Source organism: Pan troglodytes, chromosome 2 (assembly GCF_028858775.2).
Source record: "Pan troglodytes isolate AG18354 chromosome 2, NHGRI_mPanTro3-v2.0_pri, whole genome shotgun sequence".
Taxonomy (NCBI): Eukaryota; Metazoa; Chordata; class Mammalia; order Primates; family Hominidae; genus Pan; species Pan troglodytes.
Genome location: NC_086015.1, coordinates 190,896,015 through 190,921,032, shown reverse-complemented (window position 1 = coordinate 190,921,032; position 25,018 = coordinate 190,896,015). Strand labels below are relative to the sequence as shown.

General features: G+C 47.6%; 1 protein-coding gene across 5 annotated transcripts; it reads left to right on the top strand.

Moving 5' to 3' along the window:
- Positions 1-538: 538 nt before the first annotated feature.
- BCL6 (BCL6 transcription repressor) lies at positions 539-25,018 on the top strand. Of its 5 annotated transcripts, none has more exons than XM_001158812.7 (10): positions 539-894; positions 11,388-11,426; positions 12,595-12,765; positions 14,370-14,591; positions 16,280-17,251; positions 17,779-17,963; positions 19,426-19,593; positions 20,695-20,825; positions 21,323-21,460; positions 23,797-25,018. In XM_001158812.7, the coding sequence occupies exons 3-10, from the start codon at positions 12,605-12,607 to the stop codon at positions 23,938-23,940; spliced, it is 2,121 nt and encodes a 706-aa protein (XP_001158812.1). In that variant the 5' UTR covers positions 539-894; positions 11,388-11,426; positions 12,595-12,604; the 3' UTR covers positions 23,941-25,018. The 5 variants fall into 5 exon arrangements, with proteins under 5 accessions (XP_001158812.1, XP_009445266.1, XP_009445270.1 ...); XM_009446991.5 differs by having other exon boundaries at positions 556-894; positions 12,510-12,765; positions 23,797-24,299; XM_009446995.5 differs by having other exon boundaries at positions 585-894; positions 12,513-12,765; positions 23,797-24,299.

The window sequence follows — 25,018 nt, the reverse complement described above, 5'->3', positions numbered from 1 at the left end:
TAGGGAAAGAAAAGGCACGTACAAAAAAATCCAACCGATGCCGATCCTGTGATTTACGTAACACCACAAACTTGCAAAAGGCAAAAAATCAGAAGCAAAAATCCATAAACCATCAAAATACAGAAACCAAAAATCCCAAGCCACCACACCAGAAAGAAAAAAACCCAGAACAACAGCAAAAACCCCTGTCTTAAATAAAAATAAAGCAAATGAACCCACCGAAAACTGCTTGGCAAATATTTTTCTCGTGGTGCCTAATATTCTAGTTGGAAAGAGCTGTGATGTTTATTTTATTTTTTTTTTCTCTTACTCGCCTCTCTAACCCTACTATATATATAACATACTTTCCCCAGTGGTTCAAACCTCTCGCTCCCTTTTGTGCATTTAGCTCGATCTGCTGAGTTTATGGGTAAGAAAGAAGGAATTAGCCCCAGACCCCGGGAAAGCAAAGCGCACTCCCCCTCTTATGTCACCGAATAGCAAATTAGTTCTCAGAATTCCAGAGGCCGAGCTTTGCTACAGCGAAGGCGCCGACGTCACAGAGGAGGAGCCCACGTGACGGTGGCGGAGCAGGCCATACCATCGTCTTGGGCCCGGGGAGGGAGAGCCACCTTCAGGCCCCTCGAGCCTCGAACCGGAACCTCCAAATCCGAGACGCTCTGCTTATGAGGACCTCGAAATATGCCGGCCAGTGAAAAAATCTTGTGGCTTTGAGGGCTTTTGGTTGGCCAGGGGCAGTAAAAATCTCGGAGAGCTGACACCAAGTCCTCCCCTGCCACGTAGCAGTGGTAAAGTCCGAAGCTCAAATTCCGAGAATTGAGCTCTGTTGATTCTTAGAACTGGGGTTCTTAGAAGTGGTGATGCAAGAAGTTTCTAGGAAAGGCCGGACACCAGGTGATTATTGCTGTTGCTGCCGCCGCTGCTGCTGCTACTGCCGCCGCCGCCGCTGTTGCCGCTGGTGCCGCTGCCGCCGCCGCTGCTCATGATCATTATTTTACCTTTTAATTCTTTTTTTTTCCGCTCTTGCCAAATGCTTTGGCTCCAAGTTTTCTATGTGTATCTATTGATATAAATGTATATATTTATTTATTCTAGCTGTCAGGTGTTAAAATAAATGCCGAAGATTAGTCCCACGTCTCTCCCACTCTAGGATATAGATTGTTATGTATTTATTATTATTATTGTTGTCTTTGAGTGAATCGGCCGGTTTGGGGAGGCTTTTGCCACCCTCCCTTGTGTTGTTTTGGTTTTTGGAAAGGAGGTGGAGGAGAGGAAGGAGGGGAATTAGGGGGCGGCCGGAGCAGAGAGGACGAGACAGTGCTTGGGGGGTGATTCGGGCTAGTCTGGGGGCTGTCTGGCCCCAGACCGCGGAGAGGACGCGCGCTCGCGCTCTCGCTCTTTCTGCTGCTGCTTGCGTACGGCTTGTGATCTCTCTGGATTCGTGCGGCTGTGTTTTTTCCCTCTTTTCTCGCTTGCAAACTGCTTTCCTTGCTCCGTCGCTCCTGGCCTCCCCTTCCCTCCCTCCTCTTTTTCCTCGCCTCTTCTTCCTTCCCTTCCCCTGTCCTTCTGGGTAACTCCGGGAGGCAAAAAGGGAGGCTGCCCGCTCGCTCGCCCCGCTGGCTCTCTTCCATCGGCCTCGGTCTTTTAGATTCCCTGCCTTCGAGCCGAACCGAGATTTGGAAGGAAAAAATGCAAGCGAACTCTTTGGGTTTTTGTTTTTGTTTTTTTGGTCATAAATCCAGATGAGATGAAGTATCGTGTCTACTATTTCCTTTCAGAGCCGTGATCTTCCTAACGAGAGCCGAGTGTTTTGGTGTTCCCTGCCCCTGTGTTTTGGGGAGCTTGGGGGCGGGGATGTTGAACACTTTGAAAATTATTCTTTCTTGGTTGTAGTCGAGGGAGTCGGGAACCTCCGCGCGCTCTCCCTGCTCATCCCGAGGAGAGAGACTGATGGCGGGACAGGGCTTCTTGGGGTGGGTGGGAAAGGGGTGCGCACTGCACCTGCGATGCCTTTCAGTGTGCGGGGGGACTCAGGGAACCTCGACAGGACAGCCTGGGAGAACGAGAAAGGTGGCGGGATTTCTGGCCGCTGCGGTGTTTGTATTTTGGGCGCTGCGTGACTCTGTGTTGGCTCCCAATGGCTGTTGCCTCCCTTTCCTAAATTTTATTTTATTTTTTCCCATGGTGCAAGCTCTGTAAAAAGGGAACTGCGGGCCTGAGCGTAGTGGACGCCGGGCTTCAGATTCCCGAGGTCCTTACCTTGGGCGAGGAGAAAGACGAACAGAGCCCCAGCCCGCGTTCCTTATGTGCAAGACTCAGGAGGAGAGAAGGGCACTTTGTGGCCGTGGCTGAGGGGACCCGGCGCGGGAGGAGCGGGCGCGGGCGCGAAAGGGAGATCTTTGTGAGTGATTTTGCAAAAATAGATTGCGAGGTTGGTTGGATTTGCAACCTGTGGCTCTCCTCGAGGGAGTAAGAATGGGGGAAGGCGCGGCGGCGGCGGCCCGGGGAGGGAGTGGGTAGAGTTGGAGCCTCAGAAATCGGCTGAGCTCCGGGGGCGGGCGAGGAGAAAGGGCGGGGGGGCAGCAGGAGCTAGGGGCCACCCCGCTGCCGGATGCAGTGACCGTGGTAAATGTCTTGAGAACTGTGGGTTGCGTTGCCTTTATGATGCCGTGTTATTGGAACCCTGGCGAAAAATGGAACTAGTGTTGCAATAATGAGTTTTAAAGCTCCCCCATGGAAAACAAAAACACAACCAAACCGATTTTTTAAAAAAATGAAAAAAGACCCTCTGTGTTGTGTTCCCTCCTACGATGGTTGAGTTGGTGGCTGGGGTTTGGGGGTGGGAGGTCCTGACAGTTGAGCAGATAAATGACCCCAAACCAGGTGCTGAAAGTCCCAAGCTGTTACAGGGCCCCTGACCACCTCAAAGAGCCAATCTCCACTCCGCGCCCCCTCCCCGCCGGCCCCCGCCACCCCACAACCCGCCAGGATTTAATCTTTTATGGATTTTTTTTTCAATCAGTTTATAGTTTCCAGGAGGAAAGTCTTGTAACGCTTTACTTTTTCTCTTCTTTTTTTAAAGTAAAGTGAGTGTCAGTAGATGTGTTTTTTACAGTCTGGATTTTAAAAAAAGTGGGGCAGGAGAGAGGGAACCAGGGAAAGGGCTGTTTAGAAATACAGTTTGTGGCTCTGAGCGATGCCACCGGCTTCCTCTACAGAGACTGCCAGTTTCCCTTTTTCTTTGCAAGGTGTGTGTGGTTTTAATAAATAACTTAAAAAAAAAAAGAGGGGGCGGCAAGATCCATCAGGAGACAGGTATCTATTTTGCTCACTATTTACTACCAAGAGCCTTTGGCACTAGAACAGAACCTCGTAAATCTGCAGCCCAAGTTGAAGTTCATCTGGCCCTAGTCCACACGCTATTCCTGGAGGTAGCAAACATGAGCTCAAAGAAGAGAGATGAAATCACATTCTTGCTTTAAAATATATACTTTTTTTTAAAAGACGAAAAGATATTTGTCTCTGGGGGAGGAGGAAATGGCGAACAAGTACCAGGAGATGGGCATTCCCTTACTCTAATGACTGCAGTTGAGTCTTCAGGCCAAAATAGAAACCTGTAGATGGCAACTCTCTCTCCACCTCCCCGCCCCGCCCGCCACCCCAAGCTTATAAATAGAAGTTTCCAGTATCCTATTTGGAAGACTTTCCAATACTAGAGGCCGAAGCATTGGCTAGTTTTAAGGGTTGTTGATAGTGACAGTAAGGCTAGATGCTGTTCATAAAAACTAGGCGACTTGAAGGAGACAGCCAGAAAAAGTGGGAATTCTCCAATTGCCCCTTTCTTCTTTTCAGTTTTGAAGGGTTTTATACCAATGCTTTCTTGAAAAGACTAACTTATTCTGGGTTTGGTGGATAGGGATGGGACTCTAAATGCTTAAGTTGTCGTTTGCTGAGCCCTTGAAGAGTTCCAGTTATTAGTTGAGTAAATGGTAGCCATGGCTAGATGTCAAAACCCTTCCTTCCCTCTATCCCCTACAGGGTAATGACACTCACAACCCACTTTGTTGTGAAAAACTTAAGAGATATAGAGGAGGCGGTGCAGCAGCGCCACCCCTCGGTGGGTGAAACTATTGGCAAAAGTCAATTTTTGAAAAATATTGGGAAGTGAACTTATGAAACATTTTTTCCCCCAGAGATTTAAAAAAAATAAGGGAGATAAAACTAACGGATAAAAAGGACTTTGAAGTTTATCAAGTAGGGAAGAAAAATGTTGCTTTCCAACTAGGATGGTGTTATAATAGGCAACGTGGTTCTAAGATTTTTTTTTTGGTGGGGGGAGGGTGCCTGGTTGATTTTAAGTAGACGAGTTCTCCAGGCGGAGGTAGCCCGGCCTTCCCCTTGGATTGACTTCTCAGGGCATCTTAATTCTGCTGCCTGTCTGATACCGAGATAGTGAGGGATGTTTTGGTGTAAAACACCATAGTGGCTGGAAATGCTGTAGTTTTGCCGGCGGTGGCAGGACGTATGTGTAGGGGGTGTGTTGAGGAGGTTTGTGGATGGCGTGGAGCAATGGTAGGCTGATCTGTAGCCCTCTGTGAGTCAACATCGAATGGCGCGTGCCGGTTTCCAGCACTGCGCAACAAGTGGGACCGCCGCTGCCGCCGCGAGCACAGCGAGGGTGCAGCGTAGTGGCAGAACTGGCTGGTTTCTTTTTGCCCCAGTGGAAACCAGGAACGGCCCCTCCCAACCCTCCCGATGTCCACTCCGAGACCCACAACTTCACCAAAAGACCATACCCGACTCCCCACTCCCCCGCTTTGCCAGGCGCAGTGAGCCTGAGTGGGATCCAGCACTCGGCCCCCAGCGCCCCTTTCCTCCGAGAAGATCAGGAGTTTATTCCCGACTTTCTTTGCTGGATGACCAGTGTTTGGCAAGAATCTCTGCCAATACCGTCGAGTGCCATTCTGCCTTTTGAAGACAAGTGCACCTTCTTTCCCTTCCCAGTACATAAAGCTTTTCGGAGGCTGGGGGAGAAATCAACTTATGATACATGAAACCAGCTCCAGATACCGCGTTGTGGTTGCTAGAGGCGGGAGCATCGGGAGGAACGGAATTACATACACTAAATTAAATGTTTTCTAGCTTTGCTTTTAGAGGCAATCACACCCCCAACCCTCGCCCCCACCAGACAGAAAATAAAGAGGGGCGGGTAGGGATCGGTGTGGAAGCTGCGGCCGCGCGGCGATTCTCGGACGGGCTGGCCTGCCACCTAGCGGTGGGCTGAGATCGAGTTCGCGGCCATGGGCGGTGGGCTCGCCGTTCCACCTCCCGGGCGGCGGTATCCTGACCAGATGCTAGGACTGACAGAAGGAGGGCACCCTCCAATGGGGATGGCATACAACCTCCAAAGTTTTGACAAGGGGGATGAAAATCAGAAAGGCCTCGCTGCTTGCCCATCACTCAGCGATGAGCATCTATTTGCACTAAGAAAAACCACAAATAACCCGCTTCGAACACACCATCTTCCTGTCCCTGTGGCCCCTCTTAGGGGAAGTCGGTAGTGGAAGGATGCCACCTAGGAGCTCAGGAGCTTTGGGACGTACAACTCTGTTTTACAGTTGAGGAAACAGGCCCGACGAGGAGGCTTGTTAGTGGTGAGTTAGTGACTTAACCAGGACCAGATTTTAAGCTTCTGAATTTCATGTCAGTGACTGAAAGTCAAAGGCGGGTTTATCTCAGCTCCTTTGAAGTATTTATGAGAAAGGAGCGGCTGCCAGAACCATGAGTTTAACCTCTTAGGCCACCTTTGTTGCCAGTGTTCATTGGAAACCGCTCCCCAGCAGTCTTGGAGGATTTTTTTTTAAAGAAAATATGGCCTAAGATTTTCGGTAATGACACGAAAAGCCCAGATGGTGCTGAAGGGTGTGGGTCTCGGAGCTCGGGGGTTTGCGTGTTAAGAGGGGGGTTAAGGCCTGGACCAAAGACTTGCAGGGCGAGCCTCGATTCTGAAATCGCTCTCTTCCCCTTCCTAACATCCTCTGCATAGTAGCCTGGCGAGAAACCGGGTGTGTGTGTGTGAGGGGGTGGGGGTCATGTGGATAGGCCAGAATTTGTGCCACAACAGTTCCTCCGTAAAGTTTTCTTTCTCCGAGCTCGTGACTTAAGATGGCAAACGCGCGTCCGCATGCTGGCGGCCCCTAGCGGCAGCAGGCGCGCTCTGCAGGGGGAGACAGCGCCGTCTCCCCCGCCCGGGTCGGCGGGGATCGAGTTCGGCCTCTCCCACTGCGGGAGCCGTCGGAGGCCGCGTCGGAGAAACGCGCCTCTGTTCGGACTGGAAACGAATCTGGGAACGAGTTTGAAGCGCGGTCAAGTTTGACTCATCGCTTTCCAAGGACAGTTAGTGCCTTCCATCTTCATTAACGTGAATAAGGACCTTGGCTGACTTCTTTCCAGATCGGATTTTTAAAGGCATTGTTTGCTTGAGGAGATCATGCTTCTCCCCTCCCCCGCCAGCCTTTTTGCAAAGGCTGAGCCCAGTCCAGCCAGGACGGCCGAGGGATCTCTGCTCCGGGACGCGATTTGCTGGCATTGTCTTCGGGCCCTTCCGGAAGGCTGTCTCGCGCTGAGCGTATGGGGAACGTCCCTTCTGCAACTCCTCTTCAGATCTTGAAGATAAAACACATCCCTCTGTTTTATTGCATTTCCTAGAAGCTTGCAGGCTTGCAAGAGCACTGTTGGCAGGAAACGTGATAGAAATGAAAGTCAGGACACAATGTCCCCGAACACCTCGGTTATCCAAAGCGGCTGCCGAGGCCATCGCGTTATCAAATTCGCTTTTATTTACTGTCGTCTCCTGCGCCCTCCCGTTCCCCAGCCAAGAGGGCGAAGAGTGTTTTCCCCCAAGAATAAAAACAGCTCCGCGATTTGACCTCGCCCCCTGCCGCCGGACCACGGTGGTGTCTGCAGCCGTGCAGCTAGTTGGCTGAAACACTGCTGAGACCGGGAGCCCCACGGCAGGGCCCCTGATGCGGGGTTCACTACGGCAGTTCCAGCCTTATTAAAATTCCTTGTCCTTGTCCCTAAACAGTGCTTTACACTTTCAGATTTCCCTTTGGATTTTTCAGCGGGTTATTGGAGTTATTAGATTACCAATAATCCAACAGCCTCTGTAGCCTCTCTGGCTGGAGAGGAGGGGGGAAGGGCGGAAGGCATTCTCCAAATCGGGAGGCTCTGGCCAAACTAGGTCAATGGGAAGGAGGGGAGGGGCGAGAAAGGGGTTGACAGTTTCAAACCTTGATGGAGGGCTCTCTCTAGCGTTAGGCAGCGGTAAAAACACCATTCGGTTTGAGCTCCCGGAACCACGGGACTCCTAATTTCCAATAAATGCACTTACTTCATTTTAACTTCCCAGATTCTCATCCCTACCCCTTATTAAATCCCAACCGTCTCTTTCACCTTTATCCCACCGGGCGAAGGGGTGAGAAAGCCTCAATGTAGGATTTTGAGGCCAAAGGCTCCGTCTTTGCAGACCGACTCTGACCCTTCCGCTTGCCGCAGAAGGGATGAGCGGCGCAGTGTGACGCCACTGGCTAGTTTTAGGACCAGACTGCGGCCTTTGTGGCTGAGTCTTTCGCTGTCCCCTAGCCCCCGAAAGCGCACCCCGGAGCCTGCTACCGAGACCAATTAGGACATGGCACCCGGGGATTATAATTCCCGGGAGGGCCACAGGAAGGCGAGGCAACTTTGGAGAGTGCCAGTGCGCGCGCAGGGGTCGGGGCCCCGGCCTTTGCCGAGTCCAAGCTGTGTCTCTACGGTTTCGGGGAAATCGGATTCGGAAATCCTTACGGCTTGGCAGCTCCTATTCTAAAGACTTTGGGCGGAAACCAAGTGGAGCTGGGTTCCCGTTCTTGCCAACGTAGGCGGAAGGGGCTTTCTGTTTAGTTTTTCTCCAACCTTGCCTGGGGCGCCTATGATGGAGACCCTCAGCCCCTAGGGACTCCATCTTTTGACCTTGAAGTCTCGCTCAAACATTCCCCTAAAAGAACGGGGGTGAGGGAGAATGGAAGGCAAAAAGAGGGAAAAAAGCAAATAAACCTCGGAATCGGACAACTTAAAGTCTCGATATGAGCCTCGGATTGTATTCGAACTCCTGGGTTCTAGACCCAGCTCTGCTACTAACTTGTCTGACCTTCCCCATTTATAAACTGTTGTGGGTGAGAGGCTGGACTAGGTGAACTCTGAGAGCCCTGCACTCGGCGCGGACGAGGGATTTAGGGGAAAGTGTGCTGTATTCCCCGCGAGCCTTCCCCAGCGGCCCCGCCTCCCCGGGTGAATCCCCGGCGGCCAGCGCAGCGCAGGCAGCGATCCTGGCGGCTGCCGGGGCCCGGCAGCTTCCTGGAAAGTTACTTCTTGTTGGAGCCGGCGATAGGCAAAGTGTGTTCTGTGAAATCCGCAGAGCCGAGATTGACTACGTTCCGGGAATGAGAGGGCTGTGTCATTCCCCTCATTGCCTGCTGCCTTGACGGCGTAACAGGAAAAAAATAAAAAAAAAGGCATACACACAATGTTAGCTACCGAGGTGCACGAAAAGTTTTATTTGAATGTAACTAAATTAAGGGCCGCCACGGTCATACCACAAAGCCTCCGTCGCGCCTTGCGGGGGGCTTCGAGGTGGATCGCCCAGGGGCGGGCAGTCCCTGGAAGACAGGTACGGAGTGGTCGGGGTGGGGTAGCGAAGTCTGCCTAGGCTTGCCCCGGCGCGCAGGGCTGGTGTTTGTGCTCTTATGTGTGAGCGAGAAAATGGGGCTTTCTGGTGCCAGCCCAGGGGAGGAGGGAGGAAAAGGATGGGGTCTTTTGTATTGGCTTGCTCTCTGGCTCTTAACCTCGCCTCTCCCTCTTCTCTCATTTTCTCTCTCTCTCTCTCTCTCTCTCTCTCTCTCTGTCGTTTCTGCTGTCTTCTCTCTCTCTTTGCTTTTTTTTTTTTTTTTTTTGGTTCCTGTTTTCTTCTTCAATGGAAAGCTCTTTTAAAGGATCTGTCTTCTCAAGGAGCCTAGTTGGCTATGCACAAGGAAAGCGCCAAAAGAGCTAAAGGGAGGAAGGGAAGAGAAAACATTTAACTCTCCCATGGTGGTTACTGACCCAGCGTGGGTGCGGGGAGATTGGGATGGGAAGTCCAGGTCTGGGGGCAGCCAGCAGTTGTCAGTTTCTCATTGACAGCCCTGCTCCTTGGAGATTGTTTTTGTGGGTAGTCTTGTGTGTGGCATTGGTGGAATGGCTGAATCTAGGAGACGCGGCATGTCCAGAACTTGCTGGAAATTGGTTTTGAGATTTTGGGCAAGGCCTCTCACCCGGAGCCTCAGTTCCCTCCCTAATAAAGCAGGGCTGTTATAAGGATAAGATGCAATCGTGAGGGGGTGGGAAAGGACTAAGAGCTCTGTAAAAATACAAACCAAATGCTGGTGGTGCTTCCACACCTGCGGCATTTGGGGTGGGGGTGGTGACAACATTGCCCACACTCAACCCACACACTGAGGAGTTGGGGGGAGCTGGTTCTTAAGACGAGTTGGCTTGCAAAGGAGTGAACTTGAGAAGGACCTGCGCCTCGTGTATGTACATTTGTTTTTGGCCAGGCAGAGGCTTACGGTGAAAAGCCCAAGGTCCAGCTGACAGTGGACACAGGGGAATTTGTTTGTTTGTTTCAATCCGCATCTGGAGTGAGTCATTGCCACTTGTCATGGTGAAATGGCAAATCTGGGCTTCCTGTGGTTCCAGAAGCCTGCGACTGGAAATCCACAAGCGAGCTGGTGGTTGAAGATGGTTAAAGAACAGCCTAGGTATTCCAGAAGTGTTTGAGGATCCCTTCCATGAAAGAAGAGAGGAAAGTTTATAAGTAAACCTCCCACTCCCATGTGTCTTCAGCTTTCTTTTGCAAAGGAGAAAATCCTTGAAGTTTGGTAAAGACCGAGTTAGTCTATCTCTCTTTGCCTATCTCGAGTTGGGCTGGGGAGAGGAGGAGATAGGTTCTTTTGTCTTTTTCTGTCTTCTCCCTTCCCCACTTCCTTCCCTCCAGTCCCCACTCACTCACATGCACACACTAACCTTGGAGCCGATGGGATTGAGTGACTGGCACTTGGGACCACAGAGAAATGTCAGAGTGTTTGGTTACAGACTCAAGGAAACCTCTCATTTTAGAGTGCTCATTTGGTAAGACTCAGCAGCCTGGAATGGGGCAAAGTGTTTGTGTGGGGGAAGGAACTTAAAAATGAGATTCACCCACATCAGGGTGCTGTCTTGCATGTTCTACAGCACGTAGGCTGATTTGGAAAGGGGACAGGAATTTGAGCCAGAAGACCTAGGGCCGGGTCACCAACCATGTACATGGCCCAACATGACCTTGTTGGCCTCAGGCCTCTTTACCCAGAAAATAGCTCTAAAAGGTTTCTGCTTTTTTTTTTTAAAGGGGGGAAGACAGTTCAAATATTGTTTTATTTTGCAGCCCACATTGGATCATAAATGAGGGTCTTACACCTGTGCTTTTAATGATTTTGTTTTAGAGAAGCCGGTTTGGAAGGAGGTACATATTTCATTAAATCTCTTCAAGGTTTAGTGCTCCCTGGTCAGTTCTCAGCTAAATCACATAGTTAAGTCTTTTACCAGCAGGGAGAAGCACAAACTTAGAAGCAATGGCATTCTGTCTGGTCTTAGACCCAGTAGGGAAGGGAGAGAACACTTTGAAAAAGAAGACAAAGGTTTTCAAGGAATATGTAGACATGACATCTCAGGCTGTGTTCTGCAGAGTCTATATTCAGTCTTAATGTTTCAGATGGGCAGGAAATACTGCCTAGCTGTTTGTCTTGAGCAAGCCACTTGAACCCCTAAGTCTCAGTTTCATCGCCAGTGAAATAAGGATAAAGATATTGGCCCTATCGTCCTTGCGGAATCATTCTAAGGCTTGAAAGATAATATTTTAGCAGGTTTTGAATGACGTCCAGTGGTTTTAGGCCACGGACGAATCGTTATTGTTAATGTTGACAGAACCATTTTTCTTATTTTTTCTTTCCCATAAACTCTAGTGGCCTTTGGATGGTATAAATTTTTTCTTTGAAGAAGGAAATATATGTATATATATATATGTATAACGAATTAATGTATGCAATTGTACTCCCAGTACTCCGGATAAAAACATTATTATCTCATAGCTTCGGGTGCCTGTTGTTTCCATAAGAGCAGAGCTGGAAAATGTTTGTTAGCTTGTGGTAAAACCACACCAGCTGGCAAGCTGCAACTATCAAAGCAAAACTAAATGTGTATGTCCTAAAATAAGACTATAGTGGACAATCTTACATTCGTTAAATCAATTTCTGTTTGCTTTCTTCTCTTCTCTGTAGGTTTTGAGCAAAATTTTGGACTGTGAAGCAAGGCATTGGGTAAGTAAATAAAATTATATGCTTTAAAATGTTGGGACAAACTGTTTCTTTTGAATTTGCCAATACATGTGTCTCTGTGAACTTTGCCACTGTTCATTATATGAGACAAGGATAACCAGTTCCCTCTACATCACTCCTAGTCCTCATCCTTCACCTCTGTATTAGACTGTCTTAACACTTGCTTGGTCAGTCATTCTGTTACTCTTTCTTTGTACAAACTAATTTAGCCAGCTAATGTGCACCAACAATATGCTAGCTCCTCGAGGTACAAAAGTCAGGCAACTCTAAAGCCTAACAGTAGAGAGAGACCAATGGTGACTGAGATGATGAAATAAGATACCTATGAGAATAGCTGTGAGTTTTGAGAGCCTCCTATGAACGAGGAATGTATTTCTAACTTTTATAACCACATAGGTATTACTACTTCCATTTGGGGAAACCAAAGCCCCAAACCAGTAAACAACCTGCTTAAAGTCCCACAGCTAGCAAAGGGCAAGTCTAGCCTGATAATCTTAAAACACAGTGTCTCGACCGGGCGCGGTGGCTCATGCCTGTAATCCCAGCACTTTGGGAGGCCAAGTTGGGCAGATCACGAGGTCAGGAGTTTGAGACCCAGCCTGGCCAACATAGTGAAACACTATCTCTACTAAAAATACAAAAAAATTAGCTGGGCATGGTGGCAGGCACCTGTAATCCCAGCTACTCAGGAGACCGAGGCAGGAGAATCACTTGAACACAGGAAGGCGGAGCTTGCAGTGAGCTGAGATTGCACTATTGCACTTCAGCCTGGGTGACAGTGTGAGACTCCGTCTCAAAAAACAAAAACAAAAACAAAAAACACAGTGTCTCTCCATTGCAACATACTCACTGCCTGTCAGTGCTTGGCAGAGTATTTGGTATGTGGGAAAAACACTCAACAAATATTCATTCCCTTTGCTTTTCCCCTAAAGGGCTTTCTATCCCAACTTGTTGGATAAAAGTTATTCTCCCTATTTTAAAACTGTGAAGAATAATGGCCAGAGTTGGACTATGAATTGTTCAAAGATCAAACACAAGGGACCTGAGTTGCATTCTGTACCTTAGCAGGTTGAGCCACCTGCTCTGATACCCGTGGCAAGCAGGAAACAGGTTCTGGAGGACTAACAGGATTTTGGCCTCTTTTTTCAAGTGAAGACAAAATGGCCTCGCCGGCTGACAGCTGTATCCAGTTCACCCGCCATGCCAGTGATGTTCTTCTCAACCTTAATCGTCTCCGGAGTCGAGACATCTTGACTGATGTTGTCATTGTTGTGAGCCGTGAGCAGTTTAGAGCCCATAAAACGGTCCTCATGGCCTGCAGGTGAGGGATCTGAAAGGAAAGGGTGGGTGAGTCAAAGTGGGGTGATGGTGCTGGCAGCCAAGCAAGGCAGAACATGTGGGCCTTTTACTGCATCTGGGATGACGTCTCGCTTTGTCTCCAGATCTCAGCACCATGGTGTGGCACAGTAGGCTCCCAAGTGAATGAATGAATGAATGAATGAATGCACTTTTAGAAAAGAAAGAGCCATGTTCTGTGGGCATAGAGGGGGAAAAATTATATACTGCCCCAAGAAAGGATGTGTTTGGGGCAGACATGGAGAATAAGTTCAGTTAACCAGTGAAAAAATGAGAAAAGATTTCAAATGAACTTTCTTTGTCTTTAAGTAGCTTAAGCAAGTTAATTTGACATGTTTTGCTCTTTTATGCTATAAATGTATTTATTTTATGCTACAACTGAATTTCCATGGGTGTTCAGAGTATATGCAAGAGTTAGTGAGAGTGAACTAGCTGATTCTTCATGTTTATCAAGTATTTCGAGTTTTCAGAGCAATTTTATATTACATGATATCATCTCCCTGGATCTTTTTAGTAGTCTTCAGTGTTATGCATTACACTATTGCCTTCATTTTATAGATGGTAAAAGGAAAGCACAGGGAGGTTAAATGATACAGAATCAGAGATCTCTATTGCTATTTGAAAACTTATCCAACATCTACTCTAAGCACCTGATTTTTAATAGTGGAAATAACAGAGGCTTATGGAGATATAAAAATAACAGATAATGTTTGGTGAATGCTTACTATATGCCAGGCATCATTCTATATCCTTTACATTTTTATTCTTGCCACAACACTATAAGGTAGACATGATTGTTCCTCCTACTTTGAAGATGAGTAAAGCAAGATGCAGAGAAGCTAAATATCTTACCCACAGTTGCATAGCTACTTGGTGGAAGTCTGGCTCACTTCTGGCAACCCACTCAGAAAAAGTAGAATCAAGAATCAAGATGATAGCCCAGAATTCTTCTTTACAATTGAGTACTCTTTCCACCACCAGACAGCATGGCACCTGGAGGCATTGCTTAGGGTTTGACTTGGGTCTTCAAGGAATAACAGACCCTCTGTTAATCTATGAACTTTGATAAAAGCAGTAGAGTATAGATGTAGGCATATTTTTATTTATTTGTCATTCATACCCAAATTCTAAAAAGAGATAGAATTTTAAAAATAAGTATAAATGCAATGGAACAAGAAGGAATGCTTATGACAAAGGTAGATTAAGAATAGTTACTGCAAATGGGGGCTAAATTTAACTCTGGTAATCTGTACAGTTAAGACTAAAAGGAAAACAGGCCCTGTGACTTCAAGAATATTCACTTAACCCCTCTGATCTTAGTTCCCCTATTTGTAAAGGCAGAGAATGATAGTACCTACCTTGCAGGGTTGTAAGGAGCAAAGGATAATGTATGTAAGGTGCTTAATGACTCCTGACATTTGGTAAGCTCTCCATAAATAGCAGCTATTATTAATTACCATAGAAGTTCTGGAGGTAGGCCCAGGGGAAAGGGGCTGAGTATCAGTGCTGACTGTAAGGGATCACAGATTCTATATGTCTACTATAGTGGGACATTTGTTTGTTTTACAGTGGCCTGTTCTATAGCATCTTTACAGACCAGTTGAAATGCAACCTTAGTGTGATCAATCTAGATCCTGAGATCAACCCTGAGGGATTCTGCATCCTCCTGGACTTTATGTACACATCTCGGCTCAATTTGCGGGAGGGCAACATCATGGCTGTGATGGCCACGGCTATGTACCTGCAGATGGAGCATGTTGTGGACACTTGCCGGAAGTTTATTAAGGCCAGGTGAGTTGCTACCCGGATGGAAGCCTCAGAGATGGAAGAGATAGTCCCCAATCAGAAACCTTTGATAATTCGTGCATACAGAAAAAATACTCCTCTATGATATGCTGCAACCCACATTTCCACTCTTGTTGCACACTTCTGCTCTTCTTAACTCTTGTGCCCCAGGCAGACTTAACTCCTGTGGCTATACAGGTATGTCCTATGCATTACCGCATCTTGCTTTCTTCCATTCACTTAATATACCCTCTCCTCCCACCCATCCTGCAAGGCTAATCTTGGATGCCAGCTCTTCCATGGAAGTTTTTCTGATTAACACTTTTCCTCCCTCAGCTCTTCCTCTGTGTTGTGAAGCATTTTGCCGGTGCTTTAAACTTTCCTTCTATTTTAATATTTGCATATGTATTTTAGTTCTCCTTTAGACTTCTATTATAACTATTTACATATGTGCCTTAGTTCCCGACCAGACTGTGAGCTGCTCAAGGTTATAGGGGCTATCTTACTCACCTTTTATGTCACGCTGCTCCTACTAGGCAGGACATTTATTGAATTGAATGGAGTTCACTGAGTTTAATCTCCTACCTGAGGGGTGATAAGACATGACCTTCATTTAAAGGTGAGGAGCTTGAGATCCAAAGAAGTGAAGAGCTTCACTAAGTGCAACAGAGACTCAGAGCTTAACTTCTTTAGAACCTTTTGATCCAGCCATGCTAGGGTGATTGCATCCTCGCTCAAACAGAAGGGTTTTCCAGGCTGTGTTTGAAAACCTCCAGGAGCCAGGAACTCAGTGTTCCCAGAACCACACAGCATACCTTGGACAGTTAGAAAGCTTCTCTTTTTGGCTTCTCTTTAACCTTCTTATGGGTTCTAGCTCCGTTAACTGTGATCATGGTGAGCTTGCCTATTTATTTCACCCACATGATGTTCCTTCAGGTATATACAGCTAGAGTTCTTTGTCTCCTGTGAGTGATGACGGTGGCAAGATCATCATTGCTGTCATTTACAAGTACTTTCAGTGGCTCAGGCCTTGTGCTTAGAATGGCTGAGTAACTGGCTCCATGTCACCAGCTGCTAAGTGGCACAGCTAGGTTTGCAAACCAGGTCTGGCTGCTCTAGACCAGGGATTCATACATTGGCGTTTGCTGCCTGTTCTCTATGTAAACTTTCATCAGCATCTGGGACAAGTTCTTTCTTCAGTAGGTTACTCGTTTGTGTATGATCCTCCAAAAGTGTCATACCAACATTGTATAAATTCTTTTCCTGTTTCCCTATGTGTAAAATGGAGATAATAATAACCACCTTTCCTTCCTTTCAGGATTTTGCATGGGTGAAGTGAGATAAGGGCTTTGAAAGTTTTATGTGAGCTATAAAATTTCATAACATCAGAAGAGCTATAGATTCACACACATGCATAGATATGTGCCTTAAACATACAAGATTATGTCTAATCAGGCATAGATCATGCCGGTAACTCACTTCCCTTCTCTGGGCCTCAGTCTTCCCAATTTCAGGCTGGATTTCCAGGCTTCTAGCATAAATGCGTTGTAATTGTGGTTCCCTGCTCCAGAGCCACGTCACCTATGTCTAGCTAATTCAAACACAGATGTGGTTATATAAGTGTCACTGGAAGGTCATCTATTTAACAGTTCTGATTTGGGGCTGGTGTCTTTCCTCTTTTTTTTCTTTCACAGTGAAGCAGAGATGGTTCCTGCCATCAAGCCCCCTCGTGAAGAGTTCCTCAACAGCCGGATGCTGATGCCCCAAGACATCATGGCCTATCGGGGTCGTGAGGTGGTGGAGAACAACCTGCCACTGAGGAGCGCCCCTGGGTGTGAGAGCAGAGCCTTTGCCCCCAGCCTGTACAGTGGCCTGTCCACACCGCCAGCCTCTTATTCCATGTACAGCCACCTCCCTGTCAGCAGCCTCCTCTTCTCCGATGAGGAGTTTCGGGATGTCCGGATGCCTGTGGCCAACCCCTTCCCCAAGGAGCGGGCACTCCCATGTGATAGTGCCAGGCCAGTCCCTGGTGAGTACAGCCGGCCGACTTTGGAGGTGTCCCCCAATGTGTGCCACAGCAATATCTATTCACCCAAGGAAACAGTCCCAGAAGAGGCACGAAGTGATATGCACTACAGTGTGGCTGAGGGCCTCAAGCCTGCTGCCCCCTCAGCCCGAAATGCCCCCTACTTCCCTTGTGACAAGGCCAGCAAAGAAGAAGAGAGACCCTCCTCGGAAGATGAGATTGCCCTGCATTTCGAGCCCCCCAATGCACCCCTGAACCGGAAGGGTCTGGTTAGTCCACAGAGCCCCCAGAAATCTGACTGCCAGCCCAACTCGCCCACAGAGTCCTGCAGCAGTAAGAATGCCTGCATCCTCCAGGCTTCTGGCTCCCCTCCAGCCAAGAGCCCCACTGACCCCAAAGCCTGCAACTGGAAGAAATACAAGTTCATCGTGCTCAACAGCCTCAACCAGAATGCCAAACCAGAGGGGCCTGAGCAGGCTGAGCTGGGCCGCCTTTCCCCACGAGCCTACACGGCCCCACCTGCCTGCCAGCCACCCATGGAGCCTGAGAACCTTGACCTCCAGTCCCCAACCAAGCTCAGTGCCAGCGGGGAGGACTCCACCATCCCACAAGCCAGCCGGCTCAATAACATCGTTAACAGGTGATTTCAGAGACTGTCTGGGTCTGAGGTCAGGGGTTACCTGGGCAGGGTTCCATGTCATTTCTTCTGATGGGTGCAGGGGTTTCTTCTTTTCTTGCCTGAATTGCTGAGCCTATTAGAGGTGTGGAATCAGTGCCTGTAGATTGAGTTAGTCTAAGTAAGGAAGTATATTACACTTAAGTAGTGTATATTTTTTCATAGCAAGAGAGATAATTCCCTTCTGGGGCAGAATAGCATTCTATAAATCCCACAGGCACTTCCTGTGGTCTTGATGTAGCAGGGGACCATCCTACTACCCTTGGACTGAGAGAGATTGTGGGCTGCGGGGAAGCTCTGGCTCAGTTTGACCCTGGTCAGTGATCTTTCTGCAGATACTGTTTGGAGATAAACTTGAGGACAACTCTGGGGTCTCAGAGCTTGAGTGGGCAGCCCAGCTCTGGCCTCTGGGCTTGCCTACACACAGGGAGGAGAGGGTGGTCTTGAGGCCCTGCCCCAGGTGCTGAGGCTGTCTTTACTCCTGTCCATAGGTCCATGACGGGCTCTCCCCGCAGCAGCAGCGAGAGCCACTCACCACTGTACATGCACCCCCCGAAGTGCACGTCCTGCGGCTCTCAGTCCCCACAGCACGCAGAGATGTGCCTCCACACCGCTGGCCCCACGTTCCCTGAGGAGATGGGAGAGACCCAGTCTGAGTACTCAGATTCTAGCTGTGGTGAGTCCTTTTCCCTCCCTCCTCTTGTCAGGGAGAAGGAAGGCCCCTCTGCTCCATAGGTTTTGTGCTCCATTTTACTTATGCTGTTGTCTCTGATTGGAGCAGTCCTCAATTGGAAGTCCACTGGCACTCCAAGTCACCAGCCATTCATCCCACGCTTCACTTCTTAGGGAACTGGGTTAACCAAAGCAAGGGATGGGGTTTTAGAGTTGATCTGGGGTAATCAAGACTTACCATACAGTCATTTTAGCTTCACGCCAGCAAAAGTAGCTTGTGGGGCTGGCTGTAACTCCCAGAGCTTTCTCCATTCCTCTATACCAAAATGACTAGGACTGACCTGTGTGCATGTTATTCTCTGCCAGGCTGTACATTCTGTAAGGAGAAGCATCTGACCTTATTCATTCTCACATCCCCCATAGGTAGTAGTAAGTCCCTAGCATGGGGTAGGAACTCAGTAATATTAGTCGAGTTAAAACAGTTGAAGAGAATTATTAAATTGCAGTTTCTGGATAGTTGGTGGTTGGCATTCCCAGTTTTTACCAGACAAAAAAAGTCTAATTCTTCGCCCAGCTCTGGCTACAGTAATAGAGCCCAGTAGTACCTAATCAGGGTAAAATCACCGTGACTTCTCATTTTCAAATTGTTACAACAAATGAAAAAATAAATCAGCTGCTTACACCAAGAGATTTGGCACAGGGTCATGGACCCATAGATGGGAGAGCGGGGACTGTCCCCTCCTGCACCCTGGCTAGTTTGCCTTTGCTCTGCACTCCAGTTCTTTTTCTCTGGGCCTCTGTTCCCACTTCCACCATCAGCTTTGGTCTCCCAATCTCACAGGAGGATTTGGAGACATGAAATCCAAATAGGTGCAAGGGTGACCACAGAGTGTTCGTCATTGATTCCTCCTTCAGTGACCTCAAAGTAGAATTGAATTTGACCTATATCTTACATTCCTGGAATGCTTTGTGTTTTATTTTGTGTAATATAATATCCTCCTGTGAGGTAGGCAGGACAGGGATTTATTATGTGACTTTGAAGACAGAGATACAGAGAGAGGCTCAGAGGTAAAGGGTCTTGCCCTAGGGCTTCTGTGTATAAATGTAAATAAAACTGTAAACTTATTTTTAAAAATCAATTCTCAGAGCTCTTGGGGAAAGAAAATCTCTGTTGAGCTTTCCTCAAACTGGTGCAGGCCCTCTGAGCACCTGTTGGTTTGAGCTTCCCTTCTGTACCTTAATTCAGTCCATCTCCTTTCTCCCTTCTCTATGGCTAAGACTCTGAATGATAAGAAAAATAAAGTCCCCACAGATCCTTTGCTCCGAGCTCCCATGAATGTCGGGTGGGTGAGTGAGGGACTGAGAGTTCAGTTTGGCACAAGGGGTAGCTACAGAGGAGAGCGGCCTTAGAGCCCTATCTCCCTTCCTCGTGCTGACTTTGGTGTCCCCCTGCCACCCTCCAACAGAGAACGGGGCCTTCTTCTGCAATGAGTGTGACTGTCGCTTCTCTGAGGAGGCCTCACTCAAGAGGCACACGCTGCAGACCCACAGCGACAAACCCTACAAGTGTGACCGCTGCCAGGCCTCCTTCCGCTACAAGGGCAACCTCGCCAGCCACAAGACCGTCCATACCGGTATGGCCCTGCCCCACACGACCCGAACTCTCCACAATTATTGGGGCAGGACAGGGAGAGGATCCTAGAGAAAGCTGTGTGGGGCCTGGAGACCTGGTGGGGCAAGGCAGGAGGCAGGCCCCATCCTGGCCTGAACGAGGGGTCTAACCCTGTCTTGTCTTTGCTTAGTGACTTGACTCATCCACTCCCTGTATCCTTTGTCTTTCCTCTGAGATGCTCTATCCTGCTTTTCTGCCTTTGCTGGGGTCAGAAGTGTTAATCCCACTGTACAGGTAAAGAGACTAAGTCTGGGAAAGACAAATAGATTCGATTTTTGTAAAGCCAGAAAAAAAAGCCTGTTGATTTGTTTCAATGACTTGTTCCTTATCAACTCACATTCCTTTACCAGGTAGCTTCTCATGACCTGATTGTTGTTTAAAATCTACTCTCTTAGTACCGTAAATGGCCCTATTATCCCAAAAACTTTCCATGAAGGAAGGTTCAGCCATTCTATTGGTTTCCTCTGCTGAGCATCTACTCAGACCCAAGCCCCACCCCTCTTGCAAATGGAATCCAGCTGTAGTTGCCACAAGCGGAAAAATCTGTTTGTTCTAAAAGAGAGAAACTAGAGCAGCCTGACTGTGTCTCCCTGGTGAATGAGTTGATGAGTGAATCTGTCTTATCCAAGGGAAAAGCTAGAAGAACCTTCCCAGGTAATCTGAAGTAGCCCCTCAGGTTCCAGAGAGGGAAACTGAGGCCCAGAGAAGGAGAGTGACTTGTCCAGGTTCCACAGGCAGATAATCCTAATGACAAAGCTGGTTCTAAAGCCCAGGCTTCCTGGAATCTCCCCCTCTCCTATCCCACACCTGGCATTGTTGCTACTCCATGCCGCCACTTGTTTCTTGGCCCTGGTCCCCTGCGAGGTATGCAGGTGTGTGTGTGAGAGAGGGCTGGCAGGCGTGGGGGCAGGCCCCTGGATTCTCTCTCTCACATTCCCTAAGGGAAAGGAAAACACAAGTGGCCTCAGGGAGGAGCAGGCTGCTTAGAAATCCAGGAGCCAGGGACTGCAGAGGCCTTCCTTATTGAATATGGCTTTTCTTTTTCCCTTTTTCTTGGTAATAGGTGAGAAACCCTATCGTTGCAACATCTGTGGGGCCCAGTTCAACCGGCCAGCCAACCTGAAAACCCACACTCGAATTCACTCTGGAGAGAAGCCCTACAAATGCGAAACCTGCGGAGCCAGATTTGTACAGGTGAGCGGAGCGGGCGGGCGAGCGGAGCGGGCGGGCGAGCGGAGCGGGCGGGCGGGCAAAGCGGGCGGGCGAAGCGGGCGGGCGAGCGGAGCGGGCAGGCGAGCGGAGTGGGCGGGTGGGCGGAGCGGGCGGGCGAGCGGAGCGGGCAGGCGAGCGGAGTGGACAGGAGAAAGGCCCACTCAGTCCCCATGTGCAGGTGAGCAGAGTGGCCTGGAGAAAGGCCCACTCTGTCCCCATGAGCAGGTGAGCAGAGTGGCCTGGAGAAAGGCCCACTCAGTCCCCGTGTGCAGGTGAGCAGAGTGGCCTGGAGAAAGGCCCACTCTGTCCCCATGAGCAGGTGAGCAGAGTGGCCTGGAGAAAGGCCCACTCAGTCCCCGTGTGCAGGTGAGCAGAGTGGCCTGGAGAAAGGCCCACTCACTGGCTGTGTGCTAATGAAGGGCTGCCCAGAGGCCTGCAGCCCACCTCAGAAGACCTCTCATGCTTTCTTCTTCGTTCAGGTGGCCCACCTCCGTGCCCACGTGCTTATCCACACTGGTGAGAAGCCCTATCCCTGTGAAATCTGTGGCACCCGTTTCCGGCACCTTCAGACTCTGAAGAGCCACCTGCGAATCCACACAGGAGAGAAACCTTACCATGTACGTAAGCCTCTTGAGGCCGCTCTCTGTCCTGCAGGGATGTGGAGGGCAGGGAAGGAGGTGGAGCGCAGGGAAGGAGGTGGAGTAGGGAGGCAGTGGAACTGTTTGCTCCCATCTCAAGCACACAGTGGGGCAACCACTACGCTAATGGTTGGAAGACCTAGATCTGGGCCTGATGGCCAGACACCCCACTTGACCTTGGCCCAAGCATTAGGGGACTCATCTTTAAAATGAGGGTATTGGACTAGGTGATCTGGGCCTTAGGAGAGGAGTCTAGACTGTGGATACATAGACTTGATTCACTCCACCTAGATTCATTCATTTCACAAATACTTATTGATTGCCTCCTGGACACCCCATACTGGGCTAGATGCACATTTAAGAGGAGCTAAGGTGTTTGAGAAGGAACAGTCTTAGGAGGAGGAGAACAAAAAGAATGTTATAAGAATTAATGATGTTACAAGAAAAAATTGAAAAAAAAACATAAAGAAGGTCATTTTAAGAAAGAAGAGGCGGCCAGCCGTGCAGCACGACACTGTGGATGGGTTCACTGGGATTGGAGTGTTCTAGGGCGGGGTCTCGGCAGCTATAGCCTGTGTGCCAATGTTTGAACATTCCATGAACTAGGAATGGTTTTTACAATTAAAAAGTAAAAGAATATTTTGTGCCATATGCAAATTATATGAAATTTAAATGTCATTGTCCCTAAGTAAAAGGTTATTGGAACACAGCCACGCTCATCTGTGTACGTTTTGCCTATGGTTGCTTTGAGGAGTTGATGACATCCTTCTAGGTGGTGATGGGGACAACAAGTAATCAATGAATGGTTAAGCTACATACCGGAGGTTAACCTGCAAAACATGGTTATTTTTGTTCACTTGTTGATCAAGCTGTGAGTGAATATCTTCTTACTTGCTGTTAGGGCAAATTCGTTATCCTCTTAGTACCTTAATTTCCTAATCTGTAAAGTGAGTTTGAAAATAGTATCTACTTCATGGAGTTGTAGTATTAACTAATGATTAAAGTGTTGAGGATAGCACATGCACATAGTAATAGTAAAATAAATATCTGCTATAATGATTTGCTAGAATTTTAGATGCCTAGGATATCAGAGTTGAGAATGACTTTCAGCCTGTATTGACCCAGGCCATTCAGAAGGGAGATCCAAGGCCCAGAGAGAGAAATGACATGCTGGGGACACACATCGGTGAATGGCATAGATACAGTAGACCCTATGTCTCCCAAGACCAGAGATTTTACACATGGCCCTGCTCATTTTTTATTTGTCTTCATCTATTTCCATTTTCACTTGAAAACATATACTCTATCTGAACATATTTTATTACCCTTTTTGTTTTAGAATAGTTTTAGATTTATAGAAAAGTTGCAAAGATTGTACTGAGGGCTCCTACCCGCACCCATTTTATCCTATTGTTAACATCTTACGTTAGTTCCATACATTTGTCACAACTAATGAACCAATACTGATATATAATTATAAGCTAAAGTTCATACTTTACTAACATTTTCTTTGTTTTTATCTAAGAATGTCCTTTCTCATTCAAGATCTCATCTAGATTACCCCATTACATTTACTCATCCATTTTACTTTTAAGTAACTTTTATCTAAACTAAAGCACTTATTACCCATTCATTGAATTAAATCAAGAAACGGCTCCACTTGCTAATGTTTAATTAGCTCATCTAGGATATATACCCTAGGAAAGAATATAACTGCATTTAAAAAAAGTTACCCTAGATTCCAGAATTTCCGTGAATTCAGACTGATCTAGTCCATTTGTCCAGATGTGTTCAGATTAATTGCATAATTTGAATAAGAGGTATATTCTGTGAGGTCCTAGGAAGATTATAAAGTTTAGAAAAAAATAGCCACTGCCCTCAAAGTGTTACCCACTGAAGAAGGATCCATGCACACGAAGGGCTGTGTGGTAAAGGTAGAAATCTTACAGAGGCTCAAAGGCAAACAGGGATTATTTTCATCCTTGAGAGATTCAGAAATGCCTTAATCATTAGAGGAGTTTGCATCTAACTGCACTTTTGGATAAGACTTGAACTTGTGGAGTTAAGACAGGGAAGGACGTCTCTAGCAAGGGAGAGGCAGAAGCAACACTTGGGAAAGCAGGGAACGGACATTTGCACAACGCTAGCTTATCTGTCGGCAGAAGCCCGGATGCATATGGGTTCTTCACCTGGCCTTGGAGAGGCAAGAGCTGCCCCAGTCCCTCGTAGGGAGAATCTTCCTCTCTGGGTCTTTGAGCAATGACACCTTTCTTGGGTTGATGACAGCTAACAGTTTGCCTCTGATATCCCTGCAGTGTGAGAAGTGTAACCTGCATTTCCGTCACAAAAGCCAGCTGCGACTTCACTTGCGCCAGAAGCATGGCGCCATCACCAACACCAAGGTGCAATACCGCGTGTCAGCCACTGACCTGCCTCCGGAGCTCCCCAAAGCCTGCTGAAGCATGGAGTGTTGATGCTTTCGTCTCCAGCCCCTTCTCAGAATCTACCCAAAGGATACTGTAACACTTTACAATGTTCATCCCATGATGTAGTGCCTCTTTCATCCACTAGTGCAAATCATAGCTGGGGGTGGGGGGTGGTGGGGGTCGGGGCCTGGGGGACTGGGAGCCGCAGCAGCTCCCCCTCCCCCACTGCCATAAAACATTAAGAAAATCATATTGCTTCTTCTCCTATGTGTAAGGTGAACCATGTCAGCAAAAAGCAAAATCATTTTATATGTCAAAGCAGGGGAGTATGCAAAAGTTCTGACTTGACTTTAGTCTGCAAAATGAGGAATGTATATGTTTTGTGGGAACAGATGTTTCTTTTGTATGTAAATGTGCATTCTTTTAAAAGACAAGACTTCAGTATGTTATCAAAGAGAGGGCTTTAATTTTTTTAACCAAAGGTGAAGGAATATATGGCAGAGTTGTAAATATATAAATATATATATATATAAAATAAATATATATAAACCTAAAAAAGATATATTAAAAATATAAAACTGCGTTAAAGGCTCGATTTTGTATCTGCAGGCAGACACGGATCTGAGAATCTTTATTGAGAAAGAGCACTTAAGAGAATATTTTAAGTATTGCATCTGTATAAGTAAGAAAATATTTTGTCTAAAATGCCTCAGTGTATTTGTATTTTTTTGCAAGTGAAGGTTTACAATTTACAAAGTGTGTATTAAAAAAAAACAAAAAGAACAAAAAAATCTGCAGAAGGAAAAATGTGTAATTTTGTTCTAGTTTTCAGTTTGTATATACCCGTACAACGTGTCCTCACGGTGCCTTTTTTCACGGAAGTTTTCAATGATGGGCGAGCGTGCGCCATCCCTTTTTGAAGTGTAGGCAGACACAGGGACTTGAAGTTGTTACTAACTAAACTCTCTTTGGGAATGTTTGTCTCATCCCATTCTGCGTCATGCTTGTGTTATAACTACTCCGGAGACAGGGTTTGGCTGTGTCTAAACTGCATTACCGCGTTGTAAAATATAGCTGTACAAATATAAGAATAAAATGTTGAAAAGTCAAA